Genomic DNA, 19513 nt, shown 5'->3' with positions numbered 1-19513 from the left:
TAAGATTTGCCCAACAAAATTATAGAACCGTTGAGAGCTCCTTTCTATTGTTTCTTCGTATGGAAAGCAGTATAAATTTCTATTTTATCTAAAAAGTGAAAAAATGTCCAACTTCAAAACGTTGGAGTAGGTGTTCCAAACCTGATACCAGGTTTTTGACAGTACACTGGTTCGAACAATTTCTTTGAGGGAAAGTAAAGATAAGATGTGATGCAATATTAGCGCTGGCAATTCTGATATATAATCAGCTGAATCTTCTTCTGTTTTCTCCTCATGGCTATATTTTGATAGCAATTCTCTGCTTCTTGAATCTCGTCTATGGCTGGCTATAAACTAATTTTCAACTATCCTTGGTTATGGAATACCACTATTACTAGAAATAAGACAAATTTTCTCCAACTGCTATAAAAATACTCAGGATATGCATGTATCCATTTGAATAGGTTGGTCGTACGAAATTTGCCTTGCCATCAGCTCATCTGTTGTTTTTTAAAATTAAAAATGTAAATAACGGACCGTCCGACAGGAAATAATATATAAAAAACATACGATCTAGAGTTGAAAAAAATAATTAAAAAAAGGACCAAGTCCTTAGGCCCAAATTATATTGACAAATATTTATTGCTTATAGTCGTTTTATTCCAATTGAAAGCGTTATAATTTACCAATATTAATATAGCGTTGTAATTTATATTAGTTACATAAAGAGTTATTTCATTAACAATATTTTCGGCAATTAAATCAAAAAATAAAATTTAAGAAAAATAATATGATTTTTATAGGCACCAATCTAGGATATTGTTTTTCTAACATGTAGCACGTGGGTCCAGATGTTTATCATTTATATTTAAAGTCCAAAAAGCCCTACAAAATTTAAGCCAAATCTTGAATTTTTTTTTAAAATTTTTTTTTGGTTTTTTAGCATGCAAATTGAAGCTTTCTTATTAATCAAATGATTAATATAAAAAAATTTAAGGCATTCTCCTATGTGAATGACTTTTGCAAAACAATTGTGCCATATGGGAGATGATTTTCTATTGAAAATAAAATAGAAACTAATTTAGTGAAATGCTAATAATCCTTTTGCAATAAAAAGAAAAGCCACATTATTAGTAAATCAAATCAAATCAAATCAAATCATTGAAAACTTGGTAGGTCATAACACATGCACGTACAATTTTTATAGTACAACAAATGTAAATTCTATAAAATATCTATTGCCCATTTCATAATCTGAATCTACAGAGAAAAACCCAAAGCTGACTTTGATCTAAAGAAAACAATTGATTGCAATAAAATCAAATTACATGCGGACAGCCCGTGCCTTGTACATACAAATATATGCCATATGCCAATCGCCTGAAACAATAAGAACAAGAAAAGGTAACTGAGAATGTGGAAGAATATCAGTAACATTGGAGTTCATTATTTACTCAATGTGAACTCACCTCCTCCAGATAATTTGGTTATATCTTCCTCCCGCTGTGGGATGGGATTATCATCATCATACTCGATCCACTTTCCTGTGAGGAATGACAAATTATTGGTTCAAAAACTCGGGAACTGCAATGGTTACATAACAATGAACTAATGCAATGGTGTCCAAAGAACTGACCATTTTCTTGCTTGACCCAGGCAACATAATGCCCTGAATCAGCACTCCTCCCCTTGTGGGTTAGCACAGCAACCAAATCATATATTCCGGTTAAAACTGGTTCTTTATCTGATGAATCACCTGTAGTAGACATAAAAGATTGTGAATTGAGTAAGCAATTACAGACTTTGAAAACTTTGAAAAGTTTTGCTTCTTTGGGAGAGGAAAGTCAATAGGGCAAATAGTGGTTGCTCAAAATGTTCACTTAAGGATATGGTCTGGCATTATAGCCTAGGGTCTTCCAAAATGCAATATTGAAAATATATAAAATTTGGGTTCAGATAGAAAAATATGAAACATGATGCTTCAGGACCTTAATATCCAGACAAAAAAGTAACATGCAAAATCCATACTAAACTGCAAATGAAACCCTGGATATCAAACGCAGAGCATCTGCACCAACTCTAGTAATAACATTGAAATGCTAAAGGAATGCATGCTTGTGTCCATCAGGAGAACTTTTATGAAAATTTACCTTCTTCTGAGGTAGCCTTTGAAGATTCTCCACTGCCATTGGATGACCCCTGCATCATGCAGAACACAAAAATAAGTAATGCATCCACATATTGTCACATGGGACCATGTATCACTCAAACAGCTACCCACCTCTGCATCAGTCATCTTAACATCACTGTCTTTTGAACTAGAGGCCTTCTCATTTGCCTTCAAGCCAAGCTTTTTACCCTCCTCGTCTCTTAAAGTCTAGTAGTTATTACACGTTAAAAACAAAACCATGACCACCACAAAAGAATTACAATAGGTCGGCATGTTTGATTTAGATTGAAATTCACCAGATACTGAGGCTATCATATACCTGACGAGGTGCTTCTAATTTCTTGCGAAGATCATCTGAACAAAAATCATAGACATCCAACTCCAAAGGGTAATCCACTTTCTGAGAACACACGTTTAAGAGAAAATAAATAACTATACAAAAAGAAAATAGAAGAAAGGTTTTTGTGAAACTTTTTGCCTATCAAGTGTTAAACCTTGACCAAATGGCTTTTCTGACACAGAAGAAATGATCATATCTAAAATAGTAACTTGTTTTTTTCCAGCATCATATAAACAAAACATTTAACCACAAAAGCACAGTTACAAAAGAAAAAAAAGTCAATTACCCGCAAAATCTTGGCCTTCTGATTTGATTCTCTCTTCCAGAAAAAACGAACAAACTGAACAGTCAGGTACCTTGAAATGCACATCAAGATTAGTTATGTTTCAAAAGGCACATTTAAAATTTAGAACATGGAGAAGTAGAAGAAGAAAATGACACCAGTGAAGTCAGAAAAAGACAGCCAAGTGGAAACTTAAGTGCCAACATATGTAAGCATAGAAAAAGGCTAAAAAAATCTCAAGACCATATATTATTTGTTACCTCGGCAAAGCATTGATCCGTGACTCTTTCAAGTAAATTGCACTACGTCCTAAGGAAGGGGAAGCCTTCTCCAACTCAGATTTCAAACCCTATACATCCCAGTAACATTAGTGAGATTCGAAATTTCAAGTAATATCATGGGACTAGAGATACTAATAGCTGCAAAAAGAATAAGCAACACTAAAAGATTAATAGTGTGATGCAGGCAGAAGAGACAAGGAAGCCATAGGTAGAGAAACCACCCATAATAGTAGAATTTGTAGGAGATCCTCTGAAACATTAAGTTCACAAAAAGAATATGCAATTGGACAAGTCAAAAGCATTTAAATAATCATCATTATTTTTTTTTTTTTTTTTTTTTTTGATAAGAAAAGAAATCATTACATCCTAGAGGATAACGTATCCTATATCATACCCAACAAACAGCAAAATAATTTAAATGAGATTAAAAATTAAAAACATACACAAGGGCAAAAAAAAAAGTCAAGAAAGGTAATCCATAATAAACTAAGGTCATGTTTGGTTACATTACATTACATGATTGATTACATTGTTTAGTTAAACTTTTTTTGGACAATGTAATGTAATTGAGATTACACATGTAATATTCATTACTTAAATTGAATATTGAATATTGTTTAACGAACCAATAATAAGTTGAAAATTAAAATAATGAATTTTTTAATTGAATATTGGCATTGAGCTAATTAATAAAAAGATTTATACAAGGGTATAAAATTTATTATTCAAATAATATTGATTATTGTTTCTAAATCCGCATGAAAATTGAAATAAATTTCTATTGTTTTAAAAAATAAACAGGTTATGCTTAGAAGTGAGCAATTTGGAACTCAGTTATTTATCAAACTTGTAGTAATTTACATCTTGCTGACATTAGTTTCATATAAAAAATTTACTTATACTGAATATATGATTCCATAAATAAATGATAACTTATTATGTCAAATCAAATTCTATAATTTATTGTTTTCATATAAATAAAATAAAGTACGAACTAAATGATTTCAAGTTTATGGAATATATATATATATATACATCTTTGATACGGTTGTTATTTATTATTTTCATTTGTCAAATATGAAAAAATTATTTGAGGTGATAGTGGTGGTGGAGTGGTGGTTGTGGTGGTGGAGTGGTGGTGAAGAAGTGGCGGCGGTATTTTTGGTGGTGGTAGTGTTTTAATTACATTACATTATATATTTACAAATAAACATAAAAATGGAATGGTGATAACATTCCATAAATTTTCTCAATTACATTACCAAACATAGTAATGGAATCTTAATTACATTACATTCCATTACATTTTTCATTGCATTACATCTTTGATTATATTGCATTGCATCCAACCAAACATAGCCTAAAGGAAAAACCCTGAATTATGAAATTTGTGCTCTCTTCTGAATCCAAAAACTCCATAATGGTGGAAAAAAGAATGCAATCCAAAGAACATTGGCATATTTTTTTACTGCAAAACCTTACTCATTTTAAACCAACCAAAAGTCCATAAGATTCTAGACATACCAAATGCTCTTCCAGAAGACTAAAAAGGCATCATTAACTATGAACAATTGACAAAATCTAGACAACACCAAGTCATCAAGGAACCATTATCCTTTATTTTTGTTTAAATATGAAAATCTTTACATTCAGCAGTCCAATATTTCCACATTAGTGCTATTAGTGGAAATCACACAATAGACATGCACACAAATTAAAAAAGACAGAAGAAAAAGCAAACACAATATTTTTACATGGTATGGTAATTTTGCCTACTGCCTGTTTTCACTATAACCAAAAATAGCATTAAAACCCTATTTAAAGACACCAGGTTCAAAGCATACTACAATGAAATTACATAAATACCCCCCAATTATGAAAAAGGCCAATTGAACCATATTCCCGGGGCCTGGAATATATGACTGTTTTTCATTTGGTATTTCAAAATTCACGGAGTTAGTTTGGATGGTGTAGATATGTGACGGCAGGGGAAAGCTATAAAAGTCTGGTTTTGTTTTTTCTTTTATACTTTTATTGAGCTTGAAGTGATGAAGTGGTTCCAACAAGACAATGGCTGACTATACCTATCATGTGAGTAAAGGAATGAACAGTTTTTGCACTTACGTGTTTTAATCCTTCATGCAAATGGTTCACCTCCTGTGATATGTGGCATTTAAGTGAATAAACTGATTCAGTCTCTGAACTCTCTTCGCCGCTTTCTTGGCAATGGATCCTAGCAAAATTAAAATATTTAAAGTTCTGTCACATGAAAACCCAACACGATCAAAAGTATCAACAATTGACAGACTGCCAATCAACCACAGCAATGTTCAAACTAATGCTTCTGTTTGACATGTACCTAGTGACAAAATAAAAACACATAATAAATTGAAGATACCTACCGGCTTACAAGTTCGATTCCAAAAAGTGCCTTCACCGTATCTGGATTTTCTGGATTTTCACTGCGGTTACGTTAAAGGGAAGAAAATTATAAAGTCAATTATAAATGACAATAAAAATAGCTAGACAACTACAGCAAAGATCTAAATCCAGAACTTCATAATGTATTGCCTTAAACAAAACTATCCAAATTCCTGAACCTAACTTAGCTAGACTTCAAGTTGGAATTGGGAGAGCAAATAATAAGAGACTGAATTTGATAATTACATAAAGCAAACTCATTTGCAGACATGTCTCACTGTTGCATATCCATATGATAAAATAAAAACCAAAACTACCTGGGACCTGGTGATCTTAGAGATTGTGAAAGAGTGTACAAAAGTTGCGTCCAACATTCTTCAGCATCCTGTCATATGTTTAAGCATACAGATCAATATTACAACAGAATCGAATAGATTAGACTCTTATAAGCAGAATATATTTAGATATTTGAAAAACCTGCTGCATGAAGACACCATTATGCAACTGGCCGAATTGTGGATATTTTTTCCGCAACACCTGCAAACAGAAAGAAAAGAATAAATGTAAAGAAAAGAATAAATGTGTCATCTCTTTTTCTTTGTATCTCGGCAAGCAAAGTGCATGACAGCAACTAGCAATTACCTACTGATGATATCATAAAATTTCAAGTAAGGATATTTGGCAAATTATGGAAAATGGTTCATTAAACCTAGGGCAACAAATTATAAGAAATAAAACGAGAACAAACCATCCAAAACTGCATAGGTGCCACAGGCTTGAAACTTTTATCAAGCTCATTAAACAATTCTCGAGTTGCAGCCGTCAACATATGAGATGTATGATCCAGATCATTTCTCCTTTCAGATGGATACCTAACCGAAATTCACATTTAGCAAAATCTGTCAACTATATTGAACGCACATGTTCCAACTGGCCACTTGGAGCCTGTTATCCAAGAAACACTTCCATTCATAAAATAATAGAACTTACTTAACTAAAGCAGACTTCAATTCTGGAACGGAATGCAGACATTGAATTGTGGAGTTCATGTAACAGGTGTTTCCCAGATTAAACAGGCCAGCAGTATGACCCTGGGTGCAGAAACAACATTATCATAATACTTGCACAAGTACATCAAGCTAAACAAGAAAATTAATAAGGAAAGACCAAATAAGATAACTTAGAAATAAATTTAAATTTCACTAACAGACACCAATTTGAATTATAAAAATTCAAAAATTTAAGGTGACAAAGTACACATGAATGAAGAATTCTAAAACCACAGCACCTGGCAGAAGCTCAGCCTACAAACGAAAAGGGTTGTGCCGTTTTGATAACCAGTGTAAAACTGTCCAAAACTTATCCTAAAGGAGTCGGGACCAATAAAAACATCAGATCCAAAAAATGCTGAAGTATGAAAAAGTATCCATGTAGCCTGCCACAAATTATTTAGAATTGAGCTCGATTGATCCAAAGTAAGGCTAACCTAGGTAAACCTATGAGATTTTGTTCCTTTCATCTTTATCTCCTCTTCCATTTTCACTCTTTCCTGTATCTCCCCAACCCCCGCTCTCTTCTCTTCCTTTGCTTCAAGCAAAGTTCCTTTGACAAATTCTCCAATCATTCATCTTTTTTACTAACAGCATTGCAATTAACACCATTTAAGCATTAACTTGGCACATGCGAGACACGATGGCATAAGCCATAGAAATAAGCATCAACATGGGCATGAAGATAAAACATGACTCTTCTAGTAATATCTCACCAAGCTATGGCAGGGTTAAGGCGCAGCTTGAGATCCTCCAACATTGTGTATTAGAAATGGAAAGAAAAATAAAATCATAGACTTAAAGGGAAAAAGAAATGAAGAACTTACCACGGCAACCACTTGTTCTTCTTCTGGAAGATCTTCCATGAAAACAGTGCCTTTCTCCGGGGCCTTAACAACCTCGTCTGCAGTTCCCATCATCATCAATCTTTGACCCTAGTGTTTAAAAAATTGCACACCATTGTTCAACATCAAATTCCATGAGGATAAATGTGAAATAGTTTTAAAATCATCGTAAAGATAATTCACCTCCTTCACGCCAAGTGTTGCCCAGTCAGCATCATCCTGCATTGTCAAATAATAAAGTTAAGAAGTGGAATACTCACATAACACATATTATCCACTCTTAATAGAAAATATACAAAGTGGCTATTGAAATGTCATGAATCATTATGAAAAGGGTAGATAAAATGATGAATATTCAATGCTACACAAGTAGATAAAAACAAAACTAGTTAATTACCTTTAACAAGCCACCTTTAACCATGATTTTTTGCCTCTCAGGAGGTACTCCAGTCAAATCATACAATTGACACTTGAAAACATAGGCAGGCTGGCTCGTGTCAATCTCCACTTTTTGAAACACCTCCTTTTGCCATTTCACAGTGACTGTGATTTGAGTTGTTATTGTCAAATATCAAACTTTGCACCATAAATAAAAGTTTACATATACAATGCCAGTGGTGCAACATACTTCATACAGATGGTCAATGCATCTTGATTAGCCTCCAGTAAAGACACCTAAAAAAGTCTAATTACTCATACGTAGCATAACCAGTTCATCACAAGTAAAACATTCAGACTAGAAGGTTAACCATTTTGGATATCCTTAAAATACGAAAACAGGAAAATGAAGTATGCATTGCTGCAATAACTACCGTAAATGCTAAGCTTCATTTCACATAAAGAAAGCAATTGTCGTGTTCTTAACATAATGAGATTCAAGACGCAGAACCAGAAGGACACTTCATCAACAAAAAACAACCAGACGGGATATGTTAATGTTATCATAAAACACATTTCCAAATTCAAAAACACCCAGCTTATTTCTTGTGCGTAGTTGTGAGATTCATGCATAACTTACCTAATTACTTAACTATACTCTCCACATTAAGTAATTTTTTGTATCTGCTTTTACCAATACCAGTGCATATAACTGTGATATATCCCTAATAAAAAATCACCGAGATTTATCAAGCATAACCACGAGGATTAAAACACTTTACTAATATATGTACACATATATACAAATTCTCGATCAAACTCAAAGAATACGGATAACCCAATTTATGAAATTCAATAATATACCAAAGATAATAAATAAATAAAGCTATAGCTGCTACATTAATTAATCATTTAATGATTAGAGAGAACGAGTAAAATCTAGAACGCCCAAATAAAATAAAGGTGCCTCGAAGCAATACCTGTTAACATGGTTGATGGGTTTTGAAGGGATCGACAGAGAAAGGGTATGGGTTTCGAGATTGTGCCCGTGCTTTCGGTTTGCTTGACGAAAGGGAAATAAGCTTTGAGAGTTCTTATAGAAATTCGATTTTGGCTTTTATAGGCGAGAAGAGAGCTGTTTGGGTTTGTTCCGGATTCGGGTTTTAATCTGAAACTGTCCGCTGCAAATTCGAGTCCTTGTTTGGTCATAATAATTGAAAATCAAGTTGAATTTTTAATTTGGGGTTGTTTTGTTAATTTACAAAAAATAAATTAGTCAATTTTTTAGATTTCCCTCTCTTCTTTTGCATTGACTTTTTACATAATGATCCTTATGATCTTTTATTTTTCCCTTTTTTGACAAAAACAATATTATGAATTTATAGATTTAAAATGCCAAAGTTGTAATTTTAATTTTAAATATTATTAAGAATATTTATTAAAATATATTTAATAAATTTAAATATTAAAATATAATTTAATATTTTTTAATTGAAGTAAAAGTACAATTTCCATGAAAAATTTGATCCTTATTGAGGAAAAAAAAAACAATACTACTTTTTTTATTATAGTATAAAACAATCAAAATCGAAGAGATCTCAATATTAAACTTATATTATAATATTATATTTTAAAATTTTATAAAGTTATTTGACACAAAATAAGCATAAAATATAAATTAATATGCACATCCATGTTAGGAGAAGTCTATTGACTTAGATATAGTATTATAATTTATTGAGTTTTTGTTGATTAATTAATTAATTATTTTTCTTTGCTGATAAAAAAAAAAAAAATGCACATCTTTGCTTGCAGAATTATGTATTCCCTTCTTTTAAATATATATATATATATATATATATCCAACGCTTATAAAATTAAATAGAAGTGTTTGGAAGTATAATAATTTAAAAAAGTAATGTATATTAATGAGAAATTTAATGGAAATATTCCATTTAACTAATTACAAACTACTAGTAAGATATCCATTTGTTACGTTTTTTTTTTTTTTTTTGGGTATTATGATCGAATTTTTTTTTATTATAATAAAATAATTTCACTAAGTTTCTTACTGTATCCATTTTCAATGTGCATTTCTATCAACCAAATCATTATTGTTGCCTCTAATATTACCCAATTCCATAACATTGATTGTCCATATGGTTCAATTCACTCTCCATTAAGCATCATGTATAATTTATTCAAAAATTATTTTTTTAATAAAAGGAAAATACATATTTATTTAATAATATTATTTAAATAATATATTCATACCTGCGCCTGAAGCACAGTTTTACGATTAGCAGTTATATAAAAGTTATAAAATTGTGGTATTTCTTAATAAAATATTTGATTTAAAAAAATAAAAAAAAAGAAAAATATTTGATTATATTGGCAATGTGATTTAAAAAGTATTATTTTTTATTATTTTTAACTATATTTGACTTAAATCAAATATTTATTATTTTTTGTCAAAAATCGGGTATTTTTGTTTTTAGTATAAATTTGAGGTGATAAGTTTACAAAAAAAAAAAAAAAAGATATTTGGACAAATTTCGTAACGCCCTCAAGTTCAAAACACAACTTAGACATATAAATTTACAAAAAAATAATATGGATCATTTAATAATTAATATAAAGGTTTTCTAAGAAAAAAAAAAAGGATATATTAAAGAAAAACCAAGTAAAAAATACAATTTATCATATTAATTTATATATTATGAAAGGTAAAATTATGAGATGAAGGAATATGTTATGCAGCTGTTTATCATAATTTATTAATTTATCATATTAGAATATAATTATTTTGATGGCATTATCAAAAATTTAATCATTAAAAATTAATTTGCTCGGACCTCATTTTTCTTAATTAAAAGTTTCAGAGTTTAAGTTTTCAAGATAGAAATTACTTTCCACGTGAATCCTGCAACATTCAAACTCAAACATTGGGTGGGGTTTGTATATATGTGGAGTGTAGTTATAATAAACTAAGAGGACGCTTCTAAATATCATTTCAATTATTATTAAGATAATTTATCAATGATAATTTTTTTTTTTGGTATGTTTATATTATATTCTTGTAGGATTGTAGATAAGAAAAACATAAAAATTATAATATTTTCACTATTTTTGTTCTCTAAAATATTTTTTCCTCTATCTTAAAAAAAAAAGAAAATTATTTAGAGAAATTATATTTAGCAAATAAACTAATTTCAAGGAAGACATTGTTTGGCAACTTACCCTCCAAATAATCCAAATTTCTTCCCCTTTCCCTTCTCCCAAGTGAATCTTTTCCTTCATCTCCGTAGGCAAAACCAGCCCACGTTATCTCTCTCGAGTTACCGAATATACGCAGATACAGCAATATTTACTAACAAACTAATACTAGTTAATTAACAGCCCGAACAATGTATGGAGGCTCCTCCAAGCTGGGCGGCCGGGGCGTCGGTCGAGGGGGCGGTGCCGGAGGCACCAAGCGCCTCTCTTCATTCCCTCCGCCGCCACCTCACCGGTCTTCTGCGGCCTCTAACTCTCGCCTCTCTCTCGGTGGCAGTTCAAATCCTCGCAATCGCTCCGGTCCCCCCGCTGCCATGGCCGCAGCAACTGCAGCCGTCGAAGAGACATTCTCTCTTCTTCCCGGAAATAACCCGCTTGCCTTTGCAATGATTATAAGATTGGCGCCGGACTTGGTGGATGAGATCAGGAGGGTTGAATCGCAGGGTGGCACTGCCAGGATTAAGTTTGATTCTACGGGTAATACCAATGGAAACGTGAGTTCAATCTTTATATGTTTATATTTGCGTTTCAATTTGTTTATCATTTAGTTGTTTCTGTGTTTAGTTTGTCCAAAAATCTGGTTTGCTTCCAATCGAGCAAATTGGCAATTGCTGGTTGTTTCGAAAATCTCATTTTTAATTTGGGATTTGTTTCTCAATTCTAAATGGTAATCATGAAAGAATTGTCAATGAGTTATAATTTGTTTCTTAGTTTGTGTAATTATCAGTTTGTTACCAATCAGTTTGTCACCAAGAAGGCAGTGCTTGTTCTCTTTAACTGGTAGTGATTTAGGAAGCATTTGGTCAATTCTGTGGATTGTCTTAGTGGAAAAACTGGGTTAAGCTTGCTACTTTAATGTTGGCTAAGCAACTTGATTATGTATTTGTCTGAAGTCTAATTCTATAATTTTGCGATGTAATTTTTCCATGTTTGTTTTGATTGAGCATTGCTTTGGTTTGTATCTATTTGGTTGCTTATTGGTTTGATTTTCAATTGAGCACTGACTGCTTATTGGAGCTTTTGTGCAGTTATTTAACTCATGTAGCAGGATCCTAGCATAAGTTGTTCATTTGGCTCTGGCTTACAATTTGTCAAGCAACTGTATCTTTATATTTTTCTTATTGCATCAGGTTATTGATGTGGGTGGTAAGGAATTCAAATTTACTTGGTCAAGGGAATTTGGTGACCTTTGTGACATTTATGAAGAACGTCAAAGTGGTGAAGATGGAAATGGTTTGCTCGTTGAATCTGGGTGTGCCTGGCGTAAGGTCAATGTGCAACGTATGTTGGACGAATCAACTAAGAACCATTTTAAGATGAGATCAGAAGAAGCAGAACGCAAACATAAATCACGCAAGTATGTGATGTGGTCAAGTCTTTTTTGTATTCCTGTCTATTTTAATTCTTAAGATCATTTTGTTTATCCATGCACCTGGAAATGTTTACTTCTTTTTTCCTCCCTCAGATTTATTTATGCTGAGTCTTTCCATGCCTGTTAATGGATCTATGCAAATTGCATGGACTTATCATTGCGAATTGGTTGATCTAATTTATTATGCAAATGGTTGCAATATATCCATTCAGACTGACTCCCACTGATATGCTTGTATTATTGATCTTCTGAATCCTGTCTCTGTTTTTTTTTTTTTTTTTTTTTTTTTTTTTTTTTTTTGAACTAGTAGCTGTTAAATCCCTTCTCTTGCCATACCACGTAGCTTAAGCAAGATCTTTTGGTGAGTTCTTGCAGCTATATCCCTTGCTAATTTTATACACTCCACAGTCTGACAGTCTACAATGTCACTTTTAGATATAAGTGCATTTTTTAAATTTGTGTGCAGCAATTTAGCCATTATAATTTTCTTGCAGTAGTTATGCTTCATTGTGGTTAAACTGTTGATTATCATCTTATCTTGAAGTTTGAGTTTCAAATGGAAAAATCCTTTGATTCATTTCCTATGAGTGTTCCCTTTCAAAGTTCTTCTCTATCCCTGTAGGTTCTCCATATTGATCTTTGATTGCCTTCCAAACTTAGGCTGATGCCTTTTTTTGAATTTGAATGGCTTGAGTGGTAGCTTTGATTTTGAAGCTGGCAAATTCAAGCTCTATGATGTTTTTTCCCCAAGTTCTATGATTTTTATCTTCCTTTTTTCCTGATCACAGAGCTATTGTGTTAGATCATGGGAACCCATCCATGAAGAGTCAAATAAAGCAATTAGCGGCTGCTGAGTGTAAGTTTTATCTTTTTGCATCTTTAGATTTCCTGTGTCTCACAAACATACATGCACATGTATTTTGTTTTATGTTTCTCCAGAGGGAAGCTATTTTAGTAAACATTAGTGCTTGTTGATAGTTAAATATTTAATGATTAATTTGATTTGACCTGAGCTGCCTTTTTCTAATGAAAATATTTTGCTGATGGTTGGTTGAGAACTTTGTGCTTTATATTTTAAATGTTCAAGCTTCAAATATCTAATGTAGCACTGTTGTTTCCAGCTAATCCATGGAGGATGTTTAAGCAAAAGAAAGAATCTCCATTTAAGAAGCGGAAAGTGGAACCAACAATAGGTAAATTATGGAATTCATTTTAATTGAAAAATTTACCTTATTTGCAGATAGTCTATGTGGAGATGTTCAGAGATCTTGGTTGGTTGTGAGATGATGAAAATTTGGTTTTCTTATTGTTCCCATTCTTTTCCTTCTTGCTTTGTTTTTTCATTAGAATTGGCTTAACCTATCTGCTAATGCAGTCCCCAAATCTAATCTAAAACCTGGAGTTCCTTCAACTGCTAGTGCAAAGGGTAGACGCTCATCTTCACCTCTGCCATCTACTCCTGAACAATCTGGCACTCCAGCATCTCCATTTGGAACAGGAAATGTTACTAAGAATAATGTGAGCACAGACGATGTGGCACCAATGCAGATAAAAAGTAAAGAGAACGCCAGTAACACAGAGAAAGAATTACAGACTAGGGCACCTAGTGCTGTACGGGAGACACCAGGGCCCAAAGGGAACTTTGGCACTAAACCAACCGATTTACAGAGTATGTTGATTACTTTGCTGAGTGAGAATCCTAAAGGGATGAGCTTGAAGGTAAGAGTGGCAGAAATAACAAACAAATTTTAGAATTGAAATATTTTTAACTGGATATTTGTTTTGCTGCTTCTTCAATTTCTTCCATTGTGTTTTATTTTTTTCACTAACAAAAACTGGTTTCTATGGGTTACTTTGATATTCAATCTCTTGCATCAGGCCTTGGAGAAAGCTATTGGGGATAAAATTCCCAACTCTTTTAAGAAGATTGAGCCCATTATTAAAAAAGTAAGTGGCTGAACTAGTAGATTTTATTAGTTTTAGAATAGTATATGAACTTATTTCTTTTCATTAAATCTTGAGCAACAGATTGCAATTTTCCAAGCTCCCGGAAGATATTTGTTGAAACCAGGAGTGGAGTTGGAAAGCTTCAAGAAACCTTCATCTGAAAGCGGAAGGTAGCTACCATTTTTATGTGATACAGCTGGGCTCTGATACTGTTGCATCTTTAATAAAGTTGTTACAACGGTCTTCTCTTTTTTTTCCCTTTCAATTGATTCTGGATATGAAGAAATAACTATTCATCGAGAAGCATTGAAATGGAATTAGTACTTTTAGCAGTTTACACTTCTGAAAACATAGATCACTCTTGCTTGGCTTAGAAATTGATCTAGCTAAAGCAAACATCCATTTAATGCCTAATTTCTGAATCAAAGCATGCTGACTTTTCCATTTTATAGTTCCAAGTAGGTTTTAGCTTTCACAATTCATTTTAAGCCAAAAGATTTCTTGCCCCAAGTTACCAGAGTTTGACATAGCATTCTTTGAAATTTGTCAAATGCATTTCATATTTGATGTTGTCTATTGCAACTGCATGGGAGATCCTTTCTTTTGCTTTTGATTAATGTTACTTATATTTGCACATGTTGATCAGTAAATGCTACTCAATCGTTCATTTCAGTGGGAATATTTTTCTCAAATTTTAAGCCTATCTCTTTATGTTCTATAGCCAGCACATGGTTGTTTTTTGTGTTTTTGTATTTCCAGTTCTCCTGAAGAAAATCTCCAGCATACGCTTGTTCGTGAGGATAACCGTGATCACAAACCTGCTCCAGGATCAAGATTTGCAGAGAAAAGCCATGCTGTTGGATTTGAGGAACATGGCCAATCAAACTCTAAATTTGAAGAAGAATCAAATGCATTAGAAAAAGTTGAAATCCAACAGCATTCTCCTGATTTGTTTGGTGAGAAGAAAGTCTCTGACAATAGTGAGGGACAGGCAGGTAGCTCTAGTGATAGTGGGAGTGACAGTGATAGTGAAAGTGACAGCAGTGACAGTGGGAGTGACAGTGGAAGTCGCAGTAGAAGCAGAAGCAGAAGTCCAGTGGGAAGTGGGAGTGGGAGTAGCAGTGACAGTGAAAGCGATGCTTCTTCCAACAGTAAACAAGGCTCTGATGAGGATGTGGATATTTTAAGTGATGATGACAAAGAATTACAGGCCCCTGAACCAGGCCTCTCGGCATCACCAGAACCATGGAGATCAGGTCCAAATAGGACGGATGAGAATCAAGATGGAGATGGATCCGATGCGGTCGATATTGATGGTACTGGATCTGCTGCAATTGATATTGAGGTTCATGAATCTGATGCGGTTGATATTGAGAAAGATTTGGCTGATGAGGACAAGGAACTTGAATTGGCTGCAAATGATAGTTCAGTTCCTATCAAAGAAGATGAAAAACCTGTGGAAGGACAAAAATCCATTTTCTTTGACAATGATGCCATCCAAGAGCGCCAAACTTTCATAGGAACATTGTTTGAAGATAATGAAAATATGGTTAGGGACAGCTTCAGACATGAACAATCTGACAGTTCTGAGAGGATACCCAAAACTAATTCCAAAAGGGCCCCTGAAATGAAGCATTTCGATGATAAATCTGAACTGGCCAAAAGATTGAGAGTTGAAAGCTTGGCCCAAGTTCCCATTTCTGAGAGTAGGGATTCCCACTTATCTGAGAGTCCTCCCAATAGAGATATTGAAGACACTTATAGGAGCCCTGCTATGCAAACAATGAGTAGAGCTGATAGGGAAGGAAATGCTGATTTTGGCTCACAAAAGGCATGTAATCAGGCATTTCTCGGAAAACCTATTTCTGATTTTCAGCAACCTGGCCGAGGGACTTCTGATAAAATTGCACTGTCAAAAGCTTCTGAAACAGGAAGAGCTAAACAGACTGAGAGCTTAGGACATGGTCGTAAATTCTCTGAAAAGAATTCTTATGTGCATGACGGGTTTCCTATTCAAAGAGAAAAAGCTTCTAGAGACACTCAAAACGAGGATAGTTTTGCAAAGGAAAAAAAGGTACCAAAAAAACCTAAGGGAGGTGGAGCTGGAGGCAGACATTCAGCTCCCTTTGATTCCCATTACAGGAAACAGAGTGAAACATTTGGGAAATTCAAAGATGCTGGACAAGTTACAAACTCTCACACAGGTCCCTCACTGAAGGATAACAACAGAGTTGATATAGAAAAATACCATACTGTCAGTGGAAGAAGCCTCCAAAGAGAGCTTTCAGAATTGGAGTTGGGAGAATTTCGTGAGCCATTGCTTGAAGAAACACCAATTAAGAAACAATTTGAAAGGAAGGGATCTTTTAAACAGTCAGAGAACAAGCCAAGCACTTCAGATAACTGTAATTCAGATTTAAGCAAGGCAAAACCTGTTGAAAAGACATCACTGGACTCAGGAAAGCCTTCTCCCTCAATTTTAGGTGCTGGGATTAAGAGGACTCCTGATCATAATATTGAAGATTTAGCCAGATCTCACCATAATATTGTGAAGTCTCATCCACCACACCTTTCTAGGGTAGAGAACTCTGAAGTTGGATCTCACTTCAGCAAGTTGGCAGAAACAAATAGTAGATTAAGACAGAATGAACCTGGGGCAAAACTAGGAAACAGCATGGAAAGCTATGGAGAAAGCAATAGAAGAGCTCTTGCAAATTCACAGCAGCTGCATGACTCTAAACGCGGGCCCTACTCATTAAAGGAAAGTAAAACACAAGTAGCTAATACTATGGTTGACTTGGTAGATGGGCAAAAAGATGCAATTTTTACTGAGGTCAATAATAATGCTCTAAAGAGGAGGGAATCTTCTTCTGAGGAAGATGGCTCTTCTTACTCTAAATATGAAAAAGATGTTCCAGAGCTGAAGGGACCAATTAAGGATATTTCTCAGTGAGTAGTCCCATCACACCGTCCTCCCCCCTTTTCCTTTGGTTTAAAGTTGCTACTTTCTTTTGTAACAATCAATCAATATATATATATATATATATATATATATATATATATATATATCTATGAGAAGAATTTGAAATCTCATGTTTTACGTTTTGCTATAGGTACAAGGAATATGTGCAGGAATACCGTGACAAGTATGATAGTTACTGCTCCTTAAATAAGGTCCTGGAGAACTACAGGTAATATAACGATATCTTTCATTCATGTTCAAGATGTTGGTAAAATTTTATATGGGTTGTATTCAAATTATCTGATGTTATTTGGATTGCTGCCTAATTTTTTAATCTAATCTCTGTTATATGTAGGAGTGATTTCCTTAAATTGGGAAAGGACCTTGAATTTGCAAAAGGCAGGGATATGGACAGATATCAAAAGATCTTGGTGCAGTTGAAGGAATCATATCATCAGTGTGGAGCGGTATGTATGATTATTTTGGTACTTCGTATCATCTTTATAAATAATTGAACCAATACGTGTTATGAAAAAAATCTATTGCCCAGATTTAGCTCTGGTTATACAAAATTTAATTCACAGATCAACATAAATTTAGGATTTCAAAGGATGCCTGTGCGGGTCACATTCTTTATAGATGGAAAAAGATATAAACTGAAGCTAGAAATGAATGTTCTATTTGGAATAATTCTGGGGGTTTATAGGCTGAAAATGTAGGATGTAGCTTTCAACATCATTTCCCACTTCCCAGTGTTACAATAGGTATGGGGTAAATATGTTGTGGTATGCTGTTGAAGTCATATCTTATTGGAGCTTGGAGCTTGTAGTGAATTTCAGCGGGCACATTTTCTTCACATGCAACTTTGTAGACAGATCTGAACTCTTCCATGTCCGACTCATTTGACTTTGTTGTTATTATTATTAACCTTTCACCTGTCTTGAAGTTGGTAAATCATGTAGAAACAACTTGTACTCGCTGAGTGTTTCAATCAGGCAATTTTTTTTAATGCTTTCATTAAAAAAATTTTATAACAATAAGAAAATACTTGGTAACTATATGAATGTCTCCACATGAGAAAAGTAACAGGCAATTAACAAAAACAATTTTTTTATTTCATGGAAAGTTTTTTGATGTTTATTATCCTACCAGACTTCAGTAGTGTTGTTATTTTTGAACAACAAATGGAACGAAGTAACTCTAACAAGTGAAACAAATGGAGCCTTGAATAATCTGCACATTATGTTGGTGTTATTCACGAGTGCTTTGTTTCAGATTTTCTGTTCTTGTATTACATCTTTGTCCTAATAATTCAGATCATAGGTCTGAGACATGAGAAATGAGAAATAATGGTTCGATAAATGTGTTGGGTAAGAAACTGAATTAGGCAGAAAGTATACTTAATAGTGCTTCCATTTTGATTATCCTGCTTGGTTAGATTGTTAGGAACCTGAAATCACTTTACACCAGATTTTCTCGAAGTTCAAGGGTCGAGGCAATTTGAGATACATTCATCATCCAATCATCTAGCAACATAAAGTGAATGGGTTCGACAATATTTACACACGAGTAATTCTCTTACTAGGCTAAGCCGAGAAAATTTGAGACCTAAGCGATTGGGGGATTGGAAAATCTGTGTTTCAGTGTGCTTGCTAATATGGCCTGCATTTTGCATATATATAGTGTTGTTTATTGAATTTTCTGCTGATTGTGACAATGACTTGCAGAAACACAAACGGCTGAAAGGGATATTCATTATACTTCATGAAGAACTAAAGGTGATCTCATTGAACTTGGACATTTACTTCTCTCCCTCCTTGTCTTTTCCTTTTTTTTTTAAAAAAAAAAAACAATTATTTAAGTCCGTTTTGTTTGGCTAATTTTGCATTTCTCTTATTGCAGAACCTTAAGCAACAGATTAAAGAATTTGCACTCTCCTGTACAAAAGATTGAATATTGCATCTTTCTTTAAATCTAATCTGTGGTGCAGTGTATACAATAGGGTGATACAACATGAGTGAATTCTTCTATTGTAATATATAGTTTTGTGAAAGATAAAATGCTGTATATAAGATTTCCTTTTACATGCGAAATGCATTTTTTGACCAATACTTTCGCTGAATTAAATCAATTGTTTATAGGAAAGAAAAGTTGTAATCACTACTCATTCAACTTCTTTCCTGTTTTGTTCTTCTATCTTTTGCAAATTT

At 33.5% G+C, this 19513-nt stretch overlaps 2 protein-coding genes across 2 annotated transcripts; one reads left to right on the top strand and one right to left on the bottom strand.

Annotated features, from left to right (window-relative positions):
* Positions 1–1106: 1106 nt before the first annotated feature.
* On the bottom strand, positions 1107–8931 carry LOC105631494 (ubiquitin carboxyl-terminal hydrolase 7). The gene is made up of 18 exons (XM_012213628.4): positions 8727–8931; positions 7766–7911; positions 7552–7587; positions 7351–7458; positions 6465–6565; positions 6223–6346; positions 5952–6011; positions 5792–5859; positions 5456–5515; positions 5178–5286; positions 3033–3121; positions 2776–2845; positions 2469–2549; positions 2261–2356; positions 2130–2178; positions 1616–1735; positions 1449–1523; positions 1107–1359 (listed from the first exon to the last, which is right to left on the bottom strand). The coding sequence occupies exons 1-18, from the start codon at positions 8734–8736 to the stop codon at positions 1304–1306; spliced, it is 1458 nt and encodes a 485-aa protein (XP_012069018.3). The 5' UTR covers positions 8737–8931; the 3' UTR covers positions 1107–1303.
* Positions 8932–11055: 2124 nt separating this feature from the next.
* On the top strand, positions 11056–19412 carry LOC105631495 (dentin sialophosphoprotein-like protein). The gene is made up of 12 exons (XM_012213629.4): positions 11056–11516; positions 12153–12379; positions 13183–13250; positions 13516–13587; positions 13770–14113; positions 14273–14341; positions 14423–14511; positions 15101–17290; positions 17455–17532; positions 17659–17770; positions 19031–19081; positions 19206–19412. The coding sequence occupies exons 1-12, from the start codon at positions 11154–11156 to the stop codon at positions 19254–19256; spliced, it is 3714 nt and encodes a 1237-aa protein (XP_012069019.1). The 5' UTR covers positions 11056–11153; the 3' UTR covers positions 19257–19412.
* Positions 19413–19513: the final 101 nt, after the last annotated feature.

The sequence above is a fragment of the Jatropha curcas genome, chromosome 1 (genome assembly GCF_041381405.1).
Source record: "Jatropha curcas cultivar XTBG-Jc1 chromosome 1, XTBG_Jcur_1.0, whole genome shotgun sequence".
In the NCBI taxonomy this organism is placed as follows: Eukaryota; Viridiplantae; Streptophyta; class Magnoliopsida; order Malpighiales; family Euphorbiaceae; genus Jatropha; species Jatropha curcas.
Note: the sequence above shows the minus strand (reverse complement) of the source record. Positions and strands in the feature narration are given on the sequence as shown.